The sequence below is a fragment of the Garra rufa genome, chromosome 18, assembly GCF_049309525.1.
Source record: "Garra rufa chromosome 18, GarRuf1.0, whole genome shotgun sequence".
Taxonomy (NCBI): domain Eukaryota; kingdom Metazoa; phylum Chordata; class Actinopteri; order Cypriniformes; family Cyprinidae; genus Garra; species Garra rufa.
Window position 1 is genome coordinate 41,220,082 of NC_133378.1, and position 22,685 is coordinate 41,242,766.

The 22,685-nt window shown below is 31.2% G+C and overlaps 1 protein-coding gene across 1 annotated transcript in view; it reads right to left on the bottom strand.

Annotated features, from left to right (window-relative positions):
- Positions 1-933: 933 nt before the first annotated feature.
- fbxl5 (F-box and leucine-rich repeat protein 5) overlaps positions 934-22,685 on the bottom strand; it is a 26,189-nt gene continuing 4,437 nt past the window's right edge. The window contains exons 3-11 of the mRNA XM_073822783.1: positions 21,589-21,684; positions 19,257-19,452; positions 18,127-18,303; positions 15,435-15,560; positions 15,215-15,363; positions 13,162-13,244; positions 12,357-13,070; positions 8,802-8,950; positions 934-1,798 (exon numbers count right to left, since the gene is read on the bottom strand). Coding sequence (XP_073678884.1) covers positions 1,722-1,798; positions 8,802-8,950; positions 12,357-13,070; positions 13,162-13,244; positions 15,215-15,363; positions 15,435-15,560; positions 18,127-18,303; positions 19,257-19,452; positions 21,589-21,684 — 1,767 coding nt within the window. The 3' untranslated portion in view covers positions 934-1,721. The remainder of the gene's footprint in view (positions 1,799-8,801; positions 8,951-12,356; positions 13,071-13,161; positions 13,245-15,214; positions 15,364-15,434; positions 15,561-18,126; positions 18,304-19,256; positions 19,453-21,588; positions 21,685-22,685) is intronic.

The window sequence follows — 22,685 nt, forward strand, 5'->3', positions numbered from 1 at the left end:
ACTTTTGCCTCAAAAAAATGAATAAGTATGATACTAATCATTTCTGGTAAATAATTTAACAGATGAGCAAAGTCTAAATTATTACGTGTAGAATGGTTAGTGCGACAGGGTTGAGTTCAGTCTATTTTTGATAAAATATCTTGTGTGTTTTAGAAAAAATATTTCACAAGAAAGGAACACAAATAAATACTTAAATTATTCTAAAAATCAGACACTATGCACATTTTGTCAATCATTTTCTAAGCACAAACTCAGGGACATGACAAAATGCTTAGTTTAAGATAGATATAAGACATTATTTTATGCAATTATTTTATATTGAAACGCAATAATTATTTATATTATAATGGGCAAACCAAATTATTCTGAAAAGCTTGTCCGGAAGAATTTTTTTATAATACATCATAAGGGGGGAAATGGCATCATCAGTAGTGCAAATGATAATATGATTTTTTTTTTTTTTTGGTAACTTTAGGGAATCTTTTTTTTTTTAAAGTACTGCACTTGTGTTTTCCATCGATTTCACATTTAATTCCTAACATTTAAAGGATAACTATTGCCAAAATGCAGCCCAGGTTGCATTTTGGCATCAGTTATCCTTTAAAGCTAAAGTGTTTTAGCTTCACACACAAGACTGCTTCTGATGTTGAGATCTATGCCTTTTGATTGTAAATTGAAGGTAGGAGCTAACTTTCAATACTTTGCCCAAGAATTAAAAAAATAAAACCACCAAGTTTGAATATGCAAAAGCAGAAATGCAAAACGACTTAAATTTGGGTCTTTATGTGTCTTGGAAGATAATCATATGGACACTAGTATAATGTTTTTGCGATTTTTGGAGCTTGACAATCCTTACACTTAATGAAGACTTCAACACAAGCAATTGTTATCTCAAGGTGCTTTTAATTGTCAGCTAATGAATCAAAAAAAAAAAAAAAAAAAAAAAAAATCATGCAGCATCTAAAAAAAAAAACTCAAAAGGATTGAGTGAAGAATTAATGAGTATTATATACCCAGGACTTATTACAGCTCACAAACCACCTTTTTTACCGAAACCAAAGCTTGAGTTCTGGGAAAACGCTTGTAGTTTGATACGGTTGCCAGATATTTATTCACAAATCGGTAGATATTTAATCTGGTAGTCATTCAATATTTTCCACCTCAGGTTCTAAACAACTAATACAGCTTCTGGTTTTCAACTGGTTTGCTTGAAAGGCCTATTAACGTAGAGTATTCTCCTATTCACAAACTTTTAAGTCCAGAGTAGGGGAACCAAATCAGGTGATTTAACATTACACCTAAAGATAATGGTTCAGTAAAGTCAGAATTGAGCTTAAGACTCTAAATGCGCCTGGGTGAAATACTCAAAACAAACCCACACAATGTTGAACTAACATCTTAAAGCAGTCAAAAATCCCCCAATTAAAGAGTGTCTTTTATCCCACGTGAGCGGAAAGCAGACTGAGGACAATTGGAATTATTTACAAATATACATCATTCAGTTCCTTCACAATACCTCTCAGAAATTGCAATGAAGGTGATTGGTTTACAATGCCGAATTTCACTTTATTTGAAGCGTTTTTCTGATTTTAGGGAAACCGCATTGCGTCGAAGAGCGTTTTGAACCAATTTCCCAATTAAAGTGCACATGGATGAGAAATGAGAGAGGGACAAGAGGAAGGAGAAGGGGGTAAAGAGAGATAAATACAGAGAAAAGAGCATCACTCTCCAGACCGACAGCAAGCCCTGAAGCCGCACTGCAGATTCTGACATCCGCTGGCCTTGTCAGCATGAGGACCTGCAGAAGCAGAGAAATCTGAGTTAAAAACATGCCAAATAAAGAGAAAACTCTCAATTCATGCGCTGGAGTGAACAGAGGAGTTGTATTCTAAAACTGCGGTGGGTCGCAAACCAATAATGGACTGCAGGGCTGGTTTAATGGGAAAAAAATGGCAAACATGCTGCATGTAAATGATCAAATACAACTAGTCCCTGAGCTGTTACATATTAGGTCAGATAAAAGGCAGCGTTCATAATAACCCACCCTTTACTTACCAAGATGTCGTCATATTTGTTGGGTTTGGACTTCATGTGGAATTGTGTGCATTACAGTCATTTACATTCATGTATCATATCACATATGTGACCCTGGACCACAAAACCAGTCATAAGGTTAAATTTGACAAAACTGAGATATATACATCATATGAAAGCTCAATAAATAAACTTTCTATTGATGTATGGTTTGTTAGGATAGGACAATATTTGGTCGAGATACATCTATTTGAAAATCTGGAATCTGAGGATGCAAAAAAAATCAAAATACTGAGAAAATCACCTTTAAAGTTGTCCAAATTAAGTTCTTAACAATGCATATTACTATTACTACATGTTTACAGTAGAAATTTTACAAAAAATCTTCATGGAACATGATCTTTACTTAATTTCCTAATGATTTTCGGCATAAAAGAAAAATCAATAATTTTGACCCATACAATGTATTTTTGGCTATTGCTACAAATATACCCCAGCGACTTAAGACTGGTTTTGTGGTCCAGGGTCACATATATACATTTATTACACTCATATAACAGGGATGCACAATGCTTTTTTTTTAATCAGCAAAACACTTTTGAGCTAAAATATTTAGATTTTAAGAGTATTTTATCACACTTTAAATTTGGGACCAATTCTCACCATTAACTACAACTTTTGTCTCAATGAAGTCTACGGATTATTAATGGTAAGTTTAAGATCAAGTTTTAAGTCCTTTAATCCTACCCTACACTTTAACTTAAAACTTAACTTATGAATACGTTACAACTAGTTAAAACTTAAAACTTCACTTAACCTAAAACTTAAGTCCTTTAATCCTACCCCATACCTTAACTTAAAGGGATGGTTCGGAGTAGATTTGACTTCATTGCCATGCGCTCCGAAGCCCATGTAAATACCCCATCCGAAAGCTTTTTTACCTTAGTCAAACATTGAGGGAGATATCAGAGTTTTTACATGGTACATGTGATGTATCTCGTAAATTGCACCACTAAACGTGCATGTAATCTTACCAAACTTGTACAGTAGTGTAAATAGGTTATGTACTCACAAAACTCTGCATCGCTGCATTTGTAAGTCCACCATGAGTGTTTTAAAAACAACTTTTACCTGATCCCTACTAGTCTCAAAAACTACAAATGGCAACACGCTTTTCCCAAACCAGGGAAGTGACATCGACGTGTCGCCATTTGTAGTTTTTGAGACTAGTAGGGATCGGGTAAAAGTTGTTTTTAAAACACTCATGGTGGACTTACAAATTTTCCGACGCAGCGTTTTGTGAGTACATATCTCCCTCAATGTTTGACTAAGGTAAAAAAGCTTTCGGATGGGGTATTTACATGGGCTTCGGAGCGCATAGCAATGAAGTCAAATCTACTCCGAACCATCCCTTTAAAACTTAACTTACTGAATACGTTAAAACTTAAAACTGAACTAATTGATTTAGTATTAGTATATTGATGCATATTTTTAACATATTTTGATTTCACATTTTTATTATTCATTCATAAAATGTATATTAAAAATATATATATTTTTAAAATAAAAACCATTCAAATAAAACATTTTGTCATACTTTATTGTGGGGACCAGTTCTCACCATTAACTATGACTTTTGCCTCCAAAAAAGTCGTAATTTGCTGAATATTAATAGTTAGTTAAGTTTAGTTTAAGGTTAATTTCTAAGCTAAGTAAGTCCTTTAATCCTACCCCATACCTTAACTTAAAACTTAACTTCTCATTAGTTAAAACTAGTTGAAACCTAACCTAAAACTTAATCAAATTACTTTTGAATTTTGACGAATAATTTTAACATGTTTTGATTTGACATTTGAAAACAAGTTTAAATTTGCCCACAACTCGTACGTTTTAAGTTAAGTGCTAAGTCCTTTAATCCTACCCCATACCTAAACTTAACTTAAAACTAAAAATACTAATTTGAATAGTTAAGTTTTAGGTTAAGTTAGGTTTTAACTAATTCAATAAGTTACATTTTAAGTTAAGCTATGAGGTAGATTTAATGGACTTTACTTAAAACTAAAATGACTAAATTTAGCAAAATACAACTTGTCTAGTCAAATGTTACATCTAAATATGTTAAAATGATTCATCAAAATTAAAAACTAATTGGATTAGTTAAGTTTTAGGTTAAGGTTTAAGTCCTTTAATCCTACCCCATACCCCAATTTAAAACGTAATTTATCGAATTAGTTAAAACATAACTTAACCTAAAAATTACCTAATCAAGTTAGTATTTCATTTTGATTAATAATTTTAACATTTTTATTTGACATTTGACAAAACAGGTTGTAATTGGCTGATTATTAATAGCAAGATTGTTAAGTTAAGCTTCGTTTTTAAGTTCAGTTTTAAGTTAAGTCCTTTAATTCTACCCCATACCTTAACTTAAAACTTAACTAATCAAATTAGTATATAATTTTGATAAATAATTTTAACATATTTTGATTTGACATTTGACAAAACAAGTCGAAAATTTGCTTACAACTCGTATATTAACATTAGTTTTAAGTTAACTATCTTACTATTAAAAAAAGGTCAGCAAATTATGAATTTTGTCAAATGTTAAATCTTTTTTTTTTTTTATTATTCATCAAAATTAAGCTAGTTAGTTTAATTAGTTAGGTTTTAGGTTAAAATAAGGTTTAACTTATCGAATTACTTAAAACTAGTTAAAACTTAACTAATCAAATTAGTATTTCATTTTGATTAATTATACTTTTATTTGACATTTGACAAAACAGGTCATAATTTGCTGATTATTAATAGCAAGAAAGTTAAGTTTAGTTTTAAGTTAAGTCCTTCAATCCTACCCCATACATTAACTTAACCTAAAACTTAACTAATCAAATTAGTTTCTTAATTTTGATGAATAATTTTAACATATTTTGATTTGACATTTGACAAAAGTCATAATTTGCGGATTTTTAATAGTAATATAGTTAAGCTTAGTTTTAAATTAAGTCCTTTAATCACATACCTTAACTCAACTTAAAACATAACTTATCAAATTAGTTAAAACTAATTAAACCTAAAACTTAAGTATTTAATTTAGATGAATGATTTTAACGTTTTGATTTGACAAAACAAGTTGTAAATTGCTTACAACTCGTAAATTAAGCTAAGTTTTAAGTCCTTTAATTCTACCCCCTACCTTAACTCAAAACATAAATTATTGAATTAGTTAAAACTAGTTGAAACTTAATCTAACCTAAAACGTATTTTGATGTATAATTTTAACATATTTTGATTTGACATTTAAAAATCTGCTAATTATTGTATTGTCAATAGTAAGATAGTTAAGCTTAGTTTTAAGTTGTCTTTTAATCCTACCCCATACCTTAACTTAACTCAAAACATAACTTATTGAATTAGTTAAAACTAGTTGAAACTTAACCTAACCTAAAACCTAACCTAAAACATATTTTCATGAATAATTTTAACGTATTTTGATTTGACAATACAATTAATAATTTGCTGATTTTTAATAGTAAGATAGTTAAGCTTAGTTTTAAGTCTTTTAATCCTACCACATACCTTAACTCAACTTAAAACATAACTTATCGAATTAGTTAAAACTAATTAAAACTTAACCTAAAACTTAAGTATTTAATTTTGATGAATGATTTTAACATTTTGATTTTTGACATTTGACAAAACAAGTCGTGAATCGCTAACAACTCATAAATTAAGATTAGGTAAATTACGTTTTAAATTAAGTACTTTAATCCCACCCCATAACTTAACTTAAAACATAACTTATTTAATTCAGGGCTCGACATTAACGCTTGTCCGCTTGTCCGGGACAAGTGGATTTTGTGAATGGGCAAGTGAAAGAGGATTTTACTTGCCCGACCGGACAAGTAACCTGATTAAAACATCAATTACAAACAATAACTAGCGCAGCAACGAAACTTTGGTGAGAGTAATTCTGATTGTATTACTTAAGATGACTGGAAACGGACAGTATCAAGTATCAAGCTCCTGCAGGCTATCTGACTCACAGAAAATCAACACTAATAGGCGCAACAGCAGACACAAAGAAACAAGCATGAACAAACACTGCGGTAGAAAAGCACCATTACGATTGCAAACGTGACATTGATTTTATACAACAGTAGTTCAATAAACTAGTAGTTAATATTAACTGACTTACATTTTAGACACATCACTGACAGTTTTTGCTAACGAAAATAGTTCTAAGCAAAGAAACAGCAGAACCTCCGTGAATCTCCGAGAAACACAGCGGTATTTCAGTACTGAATGATTCAGCATTTTTTTTAATGAATCGGGTGAGTCAGTGAACGAACTGGTTGAATCCATCTATGGTTGAATCTGTGATTCGCTCATTAACGCCCGCGTTCAAACGAGACGAGATGGTGCTGCAAATGTGGAAAATGCCCACATTTCCAACGGAGCAGGAATCTCAGTGCTGTCACGACTGGACCAAATTAAATTTGTGTCATTCCACACGCAATAACTCTGGAACGGTCCTTCGTCTCCAAGCTAGTAAACACTGGGTTTCGCATACGTCACGCGTGACCTTTCGACGTGATTACATAGAACGTATAGACGCACATTAGCCCTAGTGCTAGACGAGTTTCAGTGTTTAAAAGGTATATAAAAATATATTTTTATAAGAAAATGACCGAACATTTCGGTAGACAAGACTTCGTCAGCTGGGATCGTTTACAGCCCTTTGAAGCTGCATTTAAACTGCATTTTGAAGGTTCAAAAATCGGGGCACCATTTAAAGGGATGGTTCGGAGTAGAATTGACTTCATTGCTATGCACTCCGAAGCCCATCTAAATACCCCATCCGAAGTTTTTTTTTTACCTTAGTCAAACATTTATGGAGATATTAGAGTTTTTCGAATTGCTTGTTACAGGAGAGAATGGTACATGTGGTGTATCTCGTAAATTGCACCACTAAACGTGCAAGTAATCTTACCAAACTTGTACAGTAGTGTAAATAGGTTATGTACTCACAAAACGCTGCATCAGAACATTTGTAAGTCCACCATGAGTGTTTTAAAAACACGTTTTACCCGAGAACTACTAGTCTCAGAAACTACAAGTCGACGTCACTTCCCTGGTTTGAAAAAAGCACGTAAAAGTCCTCCTACTACATCTGTGTGCATGTCAACTTGTAGGAGGACTTTTACGTGCTTTTTTCAAACCAGGGAAGTGACGTTGACGTGTCACCATTTGTAGTTTTTGAGACTAATAGGGATCGGCTAAAACGTGTTTTTAAAACACTCATGGTGGACTTACAAATGTTCTGATGCAGCGTTTTGTGAGTACATAACCTATTTACACTACTGTACAAGTTTGGTAAGATTACTTGCACGTTTAGTGGTGCAATTTACGAGATACATCACACGTACCATTCACTCCTGTAACAAGCAATTCGAAAAACTCTAATATCTCCATAAATGTTCGACTAAGGTAAAAAAAAAACTTCGGATGGGGTATTTACATGGGCTTCGGAGTGCATAGCAATGAAGTCAATTCTACTCCGAACCATCCCTTTAAGTCCATTATATGGAGAAATTTCCAGAAATGTTTATCTCAAAAAACATAATTTCTTGACGACTGAAGAAAAAAAGACATAAACATCTCGGATCACAAGGGGGTGAGTAAATTATCTGTAAATTGTTGTTCTGAAAGTGAACTACTCCTTTAAGACAGTGACTACTGCCACCTATTGGTGGTTCGGTTTCATATTTAAAGGTATTGCATTTTTCCAACATTTTAGATTTATGTTTAAAAATACATTATGTATTTGCAATTTTACTGTGTAAATGCATTTTTTGGAACCTCTTGTCTTCATTAAACTGTCTTAGTAAATACAGTTAAATGTCAATTTTATTGCAGGCTCTGTTTTTCCTGTGCAATGGAAAGATGGAGTTTGTTGATACTGATTTAATTTGTGCAACCACACAGAGTCTAATTATTCTAATTTGATGTACTGATAAAATTTAAGAATTTGATGTGAATGACGACACATACAGTTAGTAAGGTTAGGAAAATAAAGTTAAAAAGTGTCCTAGAAATCAATTTAAGGCAAATATCACAAATACTCAGATTAAAGTAAGAACTTATAGAGTAGTGATGAGACTACTGCTTCAGAATGGATTAATTTACAGCTAAAAAAGGCATTTAAAAAGTAAATTTTTCACTCGGACAAGTGAATTTCTGATTTACTTGTCCGAAGGACAAGCACATGTCAAAGCTTAATGTCAAGCCCTGAAATTAGTTAAAACTAGTTGAAACTTAACCTAACCTAAAATGTATTTCGATGAATAATTTTAACGTATTTTGATTTGACATTTGACAATACAATAATTTGCTGATTTTTAATAGTAAGATAGTTAAGCTTAGTTTTAAGTTAAGTCTTTCAATCCTACCCTATACCTTAACTCAACTTAAAACATAACTTATCGAACTAATTAAAACTTAACTTAACCTAATGAATGATGAATGATTGTAACGTTTTGATTTGACATTTGACAAAACAAGTCGTGATTTGCTTTCAACTCGTAAGTTAAGATTAGTTAAGTTATGTTTTAAGTAAAGTCCTTTAATCCTACCCCATACCTTAACTGAAAATTTAACTTATCGAAACATCAGCACAGTTTGGACATTCTTTACTCATGTAGTTTGTATGGCTGGACTCTTGTATAAAATGTGAGTATGTTCTGTCTATGTGTGAGTGTGTGTGTTACCGTTAATGTTATCGCAGTAGTAAAAGTGTTCAATGTTGAGGGAGGGGCAAACGGAAACCAGTTCCTGAAGCCCCGTCCCTGTGATGAGCAGACAGCCAGACAGATTGAGATGCACCAGCAGAGGGAGTCCTCCACGCTGAGACAGACACCTGCATCAAACACACACACAAACCTTCACACACGGTTTCCTTTGTGCACCATCTACATATGTCTGTGATTTCAATTAAAAAAGTGAAGATTTCAGAGTAGCATAAGAGCCCAAAAGCATCATGACATTTTTACCAATGTTTTATATAAATTAAAAAGAAAAGAATTATTTATACTGTTTGTAATCCAAATCACTAGCATTGTTACTGTTACCCATAAAACTAATAAAAATGTTTTTAATAATTAAAATAAACCTGAAATAAAATAAAATGAAAATATAAAGGAAAAAATAATACATATGCATGTCTCAGATGTGGAAAGTGAGGACCTGGTTTATAAAAAAAAAAAAAAAAAAAAAAAAAAACTAATGATACTAAAAACTCAAAAAAAAAAATAATAACAACTAAAAATGCAATTATAATAAAATAGCTCAATATTTTTCTTTTTAGTGTATTCTTTTTAGAATTTAAAAAAAATATTTTTAGAATTTTATATTGATTTGAACTTTTTATTATTTGTAATAAAGTCAAATCAAAATATTGTTACATTTTGATAAATATATTTAACATTTTTTTAATTATTAAAAAATATATCTTTTATTTTTACATTTATTTATGTGTAATTTTGATCATCAAAATGTATCATCAAAAGAAAACATTATTTTGGCATAAATTTGGGGACCAATTCTCACTATTTACAATTAAATATGACTTTTGCCTCAAAGATTAGTATTTTTTTTTTTTTTTTTTTAATTTGTAAAAAATTTTAGAATTTTATATTATATTTGTAATAAATAAAAAATTCAAATCTATATATTGTTAAATTGTGATAAGTTTAACATTTAATAATTTTAAAAACATATATTTATATATATATATATATATACATTTATATAATTCATTTTTATATTTATTTACTTGGCGCACACACACACACACACACACACATCTATATATCTATATATATATCTATATCTATATATCAATATATACCTATATATCTATATATATCTATATCTATATGTGACCATGGACCACAAAACCAGTCATAAGGTTAAATTTTACAAAACTGAGATTTATACATCACATGAAAGCTCAATAAATAAGCTTTCTATTGATGTATGGTTTGTTATGATATGACAATATTTGACCGAGATGCATCTATTTGAAATCAGAAATCTGAGGATGCAAAAAAATCAAAATACTGAGAAAATCACCTTTAAAGTTGTCCAAATTAGGTTCTTAATGCATTTTACAAATCAAAAATTACATTTTGATATATTTACAGTAGGAATTTTACAAAAAATCTTCATGGAATTTCATCTTTACTTAATTTCTTAATGATTTTTGGCATAAAAGAAAAATCTAAAATTTTGACCCATGATATGTATTTTTGGCTATTGCTACAAATATACTTCAGCGACCCTGGGCCACAAAACCAGTCTTAAGTCGCTGGGGTATATATATTTTTTTTATGCCAAAAAGCATTAGTGTTCCATGAAGATTTTTTGTAAAATTCCTACAATAAATATATCAAAATGTAATTTTTGATTAGTAATATGCATTGTTAAGAACTTAATTTGGACAACTTTAAAGGTGATTTTCTCAGTATTTTGATTTTTTGCACCCTCAGATTCCAGATTTTCAAATAGATGTATCTCGACCAAATATTGTCCCATCCTAACAAAACAAATATCAATAGAAAGCTTATTTACTAAGCTTTCATATGATGTATACAACCCTGCATCCAGCACAAGCTGCTGGAGTTAAGGTCATTGCACACTTGAGTATGAAATTTTCGTCCGAGATTTTTGCACGTTAAAAAAAAAAAAAACAGGCTATGTTAATCGAGTTTACACACTGCCTCTGAAACTTTCATCCGTCATAAAAAAAATTCAGATCATGTTTGATTTTCTGCATTTTCGCATCCATAAGCATTTTGATAAGGATGGCGAATATGAGAAAACTAAAAAAAAAAACGCATACAAAAATCGGACTCAGTGTACAATGACCTTTAGATTTGACTGATCACGGGTCGAAAGTAAAGAGAGATGACAAAAATAGACTGGAGGATTTGCTGCAATCTTGTACTTACTGACAAATATCTATTATAAGACGTGCTGCTCCCTTTACACAGAGTGTGCGTTATTGCAATATCGAAAGTAAAAGTAAACAGCGCGAGCACTCATTTAAAAGCGATTTCTATACCCTGCATATTGAAAGTGCGAAAATGCTCAACTAAATATCGCGCCAATTTTGTGAGTGGCTATTGTAGTGTGGGGCTCGTGTCGGGTGGGCCAAGCTTCTGATTGGGTGGCCGTGGAGCCGGGCCTGTAAGGAACTATAGAACTAAGAGCATTCTAGAAAGAGCTTTGTGATTGGATGGAAATTTCAAGCATCATGCAAGGACATGCAACTGATATAAATATTGGCTGGACGTTTAGGGGGGGGAGTATGTGGGAGTATTTGGCCGCTATTCGCGGAGAATTTAGTAACGTCAATGATTCTAATAAGCTCAGGCCGGTCGCGTTCGCCTCGCGCCCCCTCAATTTGTGATCCGCTGTAAATCCTTCCCGATTGTCACTCCGCCCCTGGTATAGGCTACAGGCCCGACCTTTCTTCACGATGTTTCACCAGTTGTTTAATGGCCACTCCCCTTTTACCTACCACCTGCAAAGCTGATACGAATATGTTTTACTTTTTTATTTACAACAAGATATATAGTATAAGGGCAGGTATTCAGACCACAACTGAACGTTTGAAGAAAATGTAATGCCTTATTTAGAATTAGCTATTATTGATGTAAATGCAGCCGTTCAAGGCACATAATTGATTTATTACGGTATTGACGGTATTAGAAAATAATATATATATATATATATATATATATATATATATATATATATATATATATATATATATATATATATAGTCCTGGCAACTATCTGAAATAAGTTTAAATACTTAACTGATTTAAGCTGAATCAAAAATAAATTCTAGAGGCAAAATAAATAAATAATTTAAAAAACTAATTAAAAAAGTGACAAAAGATATAACCAAATTGCTTAAAATATTAGCAGAAGAAGAAAAAAAATAAAGAATCATTTAAAAATAAATTAAGAAAAAAGAAATATTTAAAAATAAAGCTAAAGCTATCTATCCATCCATCTATCTATACACACATACACACAGTTAATACCTGACCTAAATAATTGCTTGGAAGATCTGATAACGCTTAAAACATATACGTCTGTGCGTGTGTGAAAATAGTTTTAATACTTGACCTAAATAATTCCTAGGGAAATCTGATCATTTTGACTTATTGAAATGTCTCTAGTATTTGTACCGACTTGCAACTGTGTCATTATGACAACAAACTAGCGCTTATAAGGGTGTGTTTGTTTTGTACCTCAGGCCGAGATCCGTGATCTGATAGCATCCAGACAGGCTGAGGAACCTAAGCCCCCGATAGGCTCCTGATAGGTCAGTCCTGGTGTGATGCTCGGGGCAAGATTCGCCCTCAAACGAGCATTTAGTCCGAAACTCAACACCACCCCCTGTGGCCTGGAGATCACAGTGCGCTTCTCTCACAGTCCAGAGCGCTGTGTCAGAGGTGCAGCAGGTGGAATGGCCACAGAGGGCGTCACCCATAGAGCCGTACTGCCAGTGGGAGGAGCTAATACCAGTCCTGAAGCTCCGCCTCTGGCTCCTCCTACAGCAGCATGAGCTGCCGCCTCCCTGTGCCTCTAAAACGCAGCCACGCCCATTTTCCTGCACAGACACGCCCCCTCGTTTGCTCCAGTCGGCCGCGTCCTCAATGTCGGCGAGTTTGGCCGGGTCCAGAACCCACACGTGGGCGGGGCCACAGCCGGAGCCACGCCCACCAGGTCTCCGCTTGAAAATGAGATCCTGGCAGCTGCGTCCTATTGGTGGGACAGGACACTCATCCTGAAATTTGATTGGAGAGGGCGAGGCTTTCAGCAGCTTGGCTCTGCGATCCAGACTGGGTGTCGTCAAGTCGCCCAATCCCAGCGACAGGATCTTCAGAGTGCGGTCCGTGATTTTGTCGCATCCCGAGAGATCCAGCCGCTCCAGAGAACGACATGCCCCGAACTCCGCCCAGCTGGAAAAATGGATATTATATTTAATATTTATGATTGTCAATGGGTGCAGGATATTACTGTCAGAAACAAATCAGAAAAAGAGGAACCAACCTGTCAAAGGCAGAATCGGAGACGTCAGTCTGCGTGAGATCCAGGTGAGTCAGGTTCGGGCAGAAACTGAGGATCTGTCGCACCTGGAAAAATAAATCAGGGTATTTGTTTATTTTTTTTAAATTATTTAAAAAGGCGTAAAGCATCATGAACTACATTCATGGTATTAAAAAAAAAAAATTAAATATATAAAATACACAGTTTAACTTATATTTAAATGATAAGAATAACTATATGGAGTTTCATAGAAATATAATAAGATAATTAACAGTATAATCTGAAAATGTAATTAGAATTAAATAAATTAAATAATAATAAAATGAACAACAATAGTTTTACTATTACAAAAAAATAATACATTTAAAAAAATAATTATAAAAATATAAATACTTATAAAAATTATTCACTAAAACAATACAACTGTTTTTAATAAATTAACAGTTTTAGAATTAATTACAGTACAATACTGGTAAATAGATTATGAAAGAAATACAAGAATAATTCACTAATGCAGTACACTAATGGTTTAAATAAAATATAATTAAAATTAAATGTATTAATAATAAAAAAATAATAACATAATACAGTTTTATAATTATATATAAATATATAAAACCCCAACAAAAATAAATTATAAAAAATATTTATAAAAATACTTCACTAACCGTTATCATGATAAAAATAATAAATAAATTATGAAAAAATACCAAAATAATTCATTAATGCAGTTTTAACTGTTTACAATTGTTTTAAGTAAAAAAAAAATATATATATAATTACAATTATTTAAACTTAATATAAAAATTAATAACAGTTTTATAATTAATTATAAAAATAACAATTATTCAAAAATAAATAAATAAATTCTAAAAACAAAAAAAGTTATTCTAAAAATACTTGACTAACACAATGCAACCGTTTTTAATAAAGGAAAGGAAAGGAAAGGAAAGGAAAGGAGGTGACGTGAAGCCAAGTATGATGACCCATACTAGGAATTTGTGCTCTGCATTTAACCCATCCAAGTGCACACACACTGTGAACACACACCCGGAGCAATCCCTGCCAGACCTGAGACTCGAACCTGCAACCAACTCTCTAACCATTAGGCCACAGCCGCCCCCATTTTAAATTAGAACATCTTTATAATTAACTATAGTACAATACTGTTTTTGATTAAAGTTATCATGATAAAAATAATAAATAATGGAAAAATACCAAAATAATTCACTAATGCAGTACACTGTTTTAAGTTAAAAAAAAAAATGAATATGAAAATATAACTAAAATTAATTACATTTAATAATAATAAAAAATATCATAATAATAGTTTTATAATTATAAAAATGTAGAATAATATGAAAATATAATTAAAAATAATTACACTTAATAAAAAAATATAATATAGTTTTATAATTCAAAAAAATAATAATCAAAATGAAGAAAAAATAAAAAAATCATTAAAAAATAAATTATAAAAATATAATTATAACAATATTTCAAACAATAAAACCATTTTTAATAAATTAGTTTTATAACTAATTATATTATCATATAATATACTTGTATAACATATAATAAAATAGCACAATATTACATTTTTATGTTTTTATAATTATTCTATTACATTAGATTATAGTTTCCAAATGAAACCTTTTAAATAAATAAATTAAAATAAATTATTAATTTAATTAATAATTCTAATTATTAATTATTATTTAATTCTAAAAACAAATGTAATTTTTAAACCGAGAAAGACAGATTAATAAATGCTTAAAAGTCAAAGATATTTTACTAAAACATAATATAATATAATATATATATAATTATATTAGTTTTAAACGTTTTTATATCAGTTATATAGTCACTTAATTTAATACTTAAAACCAAATTTAATACTCAAAAACATGAAGTATGTAAATTATCTTACAAAATAAAATATTCAAACATTGTGGCTCTTCACCTTTTAAATAAACACTTGAGAAGTCAAATCTAACTTCAGTGGAAGATCTTTCACAATCACGTCATATTTTATATGTCTCTTCCATGTACGCACCATCTTGCTGGAGACGGTCGAGCTGTAGGCCAGGCTGAGCGAGCGCACAGATGGACCAACGGCGGGCAGCAGGTTCTGGATGATCCCGTTGAGCAGCTTCTTCTCTCTCTGAACCACACTTATGGCTGGAGACTCCTCAGATGCCTCCTCTGAACACAGCAGGAACACACGGCTGAGCTTTGGCCCAGAGGATCATGGGAAGTGTAGTTTAGAGACTCACCTGATTCATCCACGTCTGCGTCCTCATCCCACTCCTGATAGGCTCGTCCCTCGTCCTGGAGATTCTTCACCCATTCCTCATCCGGCTCCTGGTCCGACTCGCCCGGAGGACCACAGTAATAATCACCTACACACACAATTCACAAATCATCAGATCAGATCTGTGTTAGATACTGTATCCCACAATTCAATATTTATTTTTACATTAAATTGCATTAAAAATAGAGATGCACCGATCTGGATTTTGGGGGCCGATCACCGATCACCGATCACCAAAAGCAGTATCTGCCGATCCCGATATTACCGATCACAGCGTCAAATCCATAAATTCTTCAATATTGTTGTCTCATGTACAAACATTGACATTGTATTATTAGTATAAAAAGTAGGAAATGAGAAAGTATCATGAATTGACCAGTTTTATTGCAGGCTGAGGCAAATTTCAATATTGAACACTCTCAAGACTCTCATAGACAACTTGGACTCAGCTTACATAGAGTAAGTGTTGCTTACTATCTTAAACTGTCTTTTGGCAGTAATTATGTACAACACAACATTTCACTCTTTTAGAGCTGACACAATTTGTAAACTATGAACCTTAGTTTTTCTGTGGAAAAAGTTAAATCTAATAAAAGAGTTAAATCTTAAAATAAAAAAATGATTATGTGCAAAACACACATGTGCACCATAATAAACATTTAACTCTCAGGAGGCTCTTTCTTAAAATCACAATTTAGAGTTTAGCAACAAGCTTTTTGTGGAAAAATAAAATAAATATGCCATACATATGCATATACACATACATATACATATACAGGGTGCAATTTGTGAAAAAAAACAGAGGGGGGGATGCTTTTAGAAACTTTTTTTTCTCTCTCCATAGGGAGAGGTTGACCAAACTGTTACTGTAATCTGTTAACAACGCGCATTATACCCGTCTTTTTAGGCAAGAACCAGATAATGAGTGTCAGGTCATGAATTTTTTTTAATATGACAGAAGCTGTATTATGTGATCACAATTTAATAAAAACATTGTATTAATAGTAATGGTTTAATTTCAAACAACGAATACATTTTATAGAGAAGGTGAGCAAAGTATCAACGGAGCTTTTTGGAAACTCAGAATCAGTAAACCACTGCGTCGCAAAAAGATTCACTGTTTTGAAGCGCTCCAATCGGATCGCGAATCATTTGATTCAGTACGTTCAACTTCAAAGCGCGTATGGCGAATCATTTGATTTAGACGACTTTAAAGCGCGTATTGCAAATAATTTGATTTAGATCGGGACGTAGGAGCGGCTTCGCGGGACGTTTTATCCCCACCGTGGATAAAAATAATTCAGCAGAGGCAGGGATGCATAGACCAGAGGGGAGGAAATCCCCTCACCGGCGACGTCATCTTCAGTGTTAATGCGTTGTAGAGACAAAGAGTACTTCTATACTCTTTGGTAGAGACAGCCACGCCCATTGGGAGACCCTAGTCTGAGAAGTGGGAATGCGTGCTCTGGCGGCTGTTTGTTGTTGTAAACGTCATCTGATCGGCCTGCTCTGATCTATTTTGAGAACTCCGATCAAAACCGATAGCGCCCCTATCGGTCGATTGCGATCGGATGCCGATCGATCGGTGCATCTCTAATTAAAAATATAAAATAACGATTCCTTCTGGGACGACGCCTATGCAAACTGACTTGTTGCAGTGTGCGGCGTATGGTCTGAGCACTGACAAGCTGACCTTCTACTTCTGCAACCTTTAAAGCAATGCTGGCAGCACTCATGCATCTGTTTTTTGATGGTTAAACAACATACTGCTTATCACTTAGGGTGTACTCACTTTTGTTGCCAGCTATTTTGACAATAATGACTGTATGTTGAGTTATTTTCAGAGGACAGTAAATCTATACTGCTATACAAGCTGCACATTGACTACTCTAAAATACATCCAAGTTATATTTCTATAGCATTGTCCCTTGAGAAGATATACTAAAATGGTTGCTGAATTGTTAGGGGTGTAATATACCTTTTGAACCAATTTAAAACATTACCAGAAAGAACTATAAGTTTTTCCAAACTGTTCATCAGAAAACGACGATCAACCGTGTCAAATGCTGCCCTTAGATCCAGATCCAGAAAGATTAATACTGATGCATTACCTTTGTCTGTATTTAATCTACTTTTAATAATGCTGTTTCCGTGTTATGATAATTTAAGATAATTTAATATACTTGGAAAGCATCATGCATCTATTAAACTTACGTATTTAACTGAAACAAGTAAAAAAGTATTAATACATATGTTTTATAATTAAAAATATTATATAATTAAATTAATACATACATCTAAATATCTATAAAATAATGCATGAAAACAAACTTGCAAATAATATGAAGTATAAGTATTAGAAATAATAGATAATATTAAATATACATGCACTTATTTAAAAACACATAAAAAAATGTATAAAAATAAATCGAAATATGTCGCAATACTGTGGTTGACCAAAAGCTTTCATTGTGCCATGTGCAACACACACTTTTCACAACCCAACAATAATGGGCAAAGTCCCAACATTTTTACCACAGTAAAGTCAGCCCAACTTCCAACTTTTGTGCCGGCTTTAATGTGGCTCATTTTATAATCCCAGGTTTCTCTGCACTTAAATGTTAAATAATACAGCAGACAGCGATATCACGCACCTCTAGCCCAGCGGACGGGGTACAGGTGTCTCCACAGAGATCCGGTCTTGGCCACCTGAGCCCAGACGCCGCACACCTGGCCGCAGCGGCACAGATCCTCCGGCCCCAGATACCTGAAGACCCGCAGCAGCACTTCCTGCGGCAGAGCCGAGATGGACGCGCGCTCGCTGCCCCGCTCTGATGGAAACAAGACACGGCAGAGCTTACATAAAAACAAAAACTAAATTATAAAAATAATGTACTAACGCCATACAATTCAGATTTTTTAATTAAAGTTTTATCATTATAAACATAATAATAAATAAATGAAAACAAATAAAAATAATTTAGGAATGCAGTACACTAATGTTTTTCATAAGGAAAAAAAAGTGCTTAAAAATAAAATAAATTCATAAATAATTATAAACTAATCAAATAAAAAAGAATTACAAAAATGCAGTACCATACTGTTTTTAATAAATGAATGCTTTAAAATTAATTATAAAATAATAATATAAAAAACTGTGTGTGTGTGTATATATATATATATATATATATATATATATATATATATATTATATATTCAGGAATGCAATACACTATTTTTTCAATAGAAAAAAAGTCATTAAAACAAAATAAATGTAAAAATTCTAAAAATGAAATTCAAAAATCATTCACTAAACCAGTGTACAAATGTTTTTAATAAATTAACGTTTCATAAATAATTATTAAAAGAAATTGCTAAACATACTTCAATGCAGTAAAATACTGTTTTTAAGAAATTGAAGTTTTGTAAATAATTAAAAAAAAAAAAAAATAATAATAATATATAATATTCACTGATGCCATACAATACTGTTTTTGATTAAAAAATTAAAAATCATTATAAAAATAATAAGTAAATGATAATAAAATAAATAAAAATGCCACAGTATACAAATGTTTTAATACACTAACATTTTAGAAATAATTATAAACTAATAACATTTACAAAAATGCTACAAATAATTCAACAAAGTATGATACTGTTTTGAATAAATATAAGTTTTATCATTAATTTTAAAATAATAAAGAAACAAGACATGTTGTGACTGATGTCTTTCACTCATACACTGACTCTAAGACTAGTTTGTGGACTCTATTGGCCTCACCGTCTTCGGTCTTCTCGTGGTCGGAGTATTTAAAGACCTTGTGCAGCTCCTCGGCGTGACTCCAGAGGTTCAGGCCCTTCAGCACATCGGCGGCGGAGCTCCACGAGCGATTACTGCAGTGCTGCTGCATCACCTGCCGCTTGATGGCCTTCAGCTCCTCGTACGTGAAATACTCCATCAGCATGGGCTGATACACCTGAACACACACAGAAACCACAAACACATGACTGACAGATACAGACATTACTAAACATCCATAAACAGACATGCAAATGTAATTAGAAAATGCACTTTAAGCTACTGGACTGACTGGATCCAGTAAAAAGCAATATATCTAGGGCCACTGCAAAATTAAATGAAATGTTTTTACAATTTATCTGGAGTAAATTATATAGTATAAATTAAGTACATTGCTTTTTTAAAAAGAAATTCATACTTTTATTTATCAAGGAGAATGTTACAAAAGATTTCTATTTCAAATAAACGCTGTTTTTTTAGTTTCTATTCATCTGTGAATCCTAAAAAATAAAGTGCATCACACTTTCCACAAAAATACTGGGCAGCACACTCTTTTCAACAATGATAACAATATTTCTTGAGCAGCAAATCAGCATATTAGAATGATTTCTGAATGTAATGATGCTGGGAATTTAGCTTTGATCACAGAAATCAATTACATTTTAACAGATATTCACATAGAAAACAGCTATTTTACATTGTAATAATATTTCACAACTGTATTTTGATCAAATAAATGCAGCCTCTAAAAGCATAAGAGACTTTAGAAAAATAAATAAATAACTAAATATTACCAACACCAAACTTTGGAGACTGATCTTACAGAATCATAAGTTGCACCTATAAAATATTATAAAGTACTATTAATTGAATCTAAGAAGACACTATAAAATAAAATAAATATAGACAAATTTAAATAAAAAAATACAAACAATAAAATAAGTAAAACTATTTTTTTAAAAAATGAATAAAATAAAATAATATATATTTAAAAAAATACATTCCAGAGATTCAGCTTACAGAATCATATGGTACACCTATAAAGTATTATAAAGTACTATTAATTAAATCTCAGAAGATACTACTATTAAAAAAAATAAATAAATAAATAAAACATTTAAAAAATAAAATAATACAAATACTAATAATAGTTTTTTATATAAAAAATTAAAACAATAAATTAAAACCATTTAAAAATAATATAAAATAAATCAAATAAGAAAATATCTCAGGGATTCAGGTTACAGAATCATAAATTTCACCTATGAAGTATTATAAAGTTCTATTAATTAAATCTCAGGAGACACTACTATAAAATAAAATAAAGTAATTTAATTAAGAAAAACAATTATAAACAATACAACAATAATTTTCTTAAACATTTTTTAAAATGTAATAAAATACAAACAAATAAGAAAAAGTTAAATAAGCAAAGATCTCAGGGATTCAACTTACATTAATCATTAATTACAACTATATTATATCAAGTATTATAAAGTACTGTTAATTAAGAGAGCTACTACTATAAAATAAAATAACTAAATAATTTTATTAATCTGAAAAATATTAAGTATTATGAAGTACTATTCATTGAATCTCAGGACATACTACCATAAAATACAAATAATTTAATTAATAGAAATCCATTTAAAAAATAAATAAATAAATAAAATAAAATAAAAATTATTTCATTTATTTAAAAAAAAATTATAAAGTTGTATTAACTGAATTTCAGGAGATACTATTATAAAATAAAATAAAAGCAATTTATTTTTTTTATCAAATCAAATAAGAAAAGATCTCAGGGATTCAGCTTACAGAATAATTAATTACACCTATAAAGTATTTTACTTTATTTATTTTACTTTAAGTAATTACTATGAACTAAATCTCAGGAGATACTACTATAAAATAAAATAAAAAAATAATTATATTAAAATAAAACACATTAAAACAATAAAATAAACAAAAAATTCAAATAAAATTAGAAAAGATCTCAGATGTTCAGCTTACAGAATCATAAATTACACCTATAAAGTATTATAAAATACTATTAATTGAATCTCAGGAGATACTACACAAAATAAAATAATTATATTTCAATAAAACAAATAAAAACAATAAAATAAATAAACATCATCATATGGTACACCTTAAGGCACTCCTGACCAATTTTAACAACATCCAATGTAATTCAGACATGTTTTTTGTTTGTTTGTTATTAAAAACACTAAAATGACTGAAAACATCCACTGGTGCTGTTTTTATCTACTGTACTGTAGAACCATCATATTGACTAAAGCGTGAGTCTCACCTCCTCTTCCTCCTTCATATGAGGAAGGAAGTCCTGGGTGAAGGCCTCCAGCCTCTCCTTCAGCTGCTGCGCGTAATTCAGCTGCTCGTACTCGCTCTGAAACACACAAAAATGGACCAATAACCAATCATGTCTCAGTAAAGGTGTCCATTTCCTGAGACGCCAACATTGAGCTGGATCACCATTACACCACTGAACTAAACCAAACCACTGAGACTGTGTTAAAAACCCATTTACAAACACAATATGCAGATGAACTGTTTTGATAAGCTCCAGTCCACATGAGAATTGATTTCATAAGCGCAGTTATTATGAGGCCGCTGTTTACAGACACTCAATATCTTCATTCTTTCCATTTTCCGGACAGGAACTCGGAGCAGGATTTCCTAATGCCCTCTAAATAATCGAGTGGAAAATTCCCAAAATTTGGCAAGTTTGGCCTGATATGCCAAAATGGACTTTGACTACTGAAGACAGAAACCTTTTGAATGATTTTATACAGCAGCTTTGTTTTAAAACTTAATTATAGGATTATATAAAACATTTTCAGCATTGTATCTTGACATCCACCTAAAATACTTCAGACTTTTCTCTGACCCTTACAAATAAACAGGCTGTTTTTGATGCTGCTAACCTTTATGTATTTGCATTTATCATTAATGTGTTATTTTAGTGCAATTATGACTTTGTGACACTAATATAGTATTTATATTAGTACATTAATATAATATTTATTAATATTTGTAGTTTTTATTCTTATACATTTTAGTTTGTTTTTCAGTTTTTTCTTAATGTCTATATATTAAAAAAAAAAAAAAAATTATATATATATATATATATATATATATATATATATATATATATATATATATATATATATATAAAGAACAAAAATTAAATGTAACCAACTGAATTAAAATGATTAAAAAATAAATAAATAAAATGAATTCAGATGAATAAAAAAACTACAATAAATTAAAAACATTGATTAAAATTATTAATAAACTGATTTTGTTTGTTGTAGATTGTAAATTCTGTAACACTTTAGAATAGGGAACACTTATTCACTATTAACTATGACTTTTTCCTCAATAAAT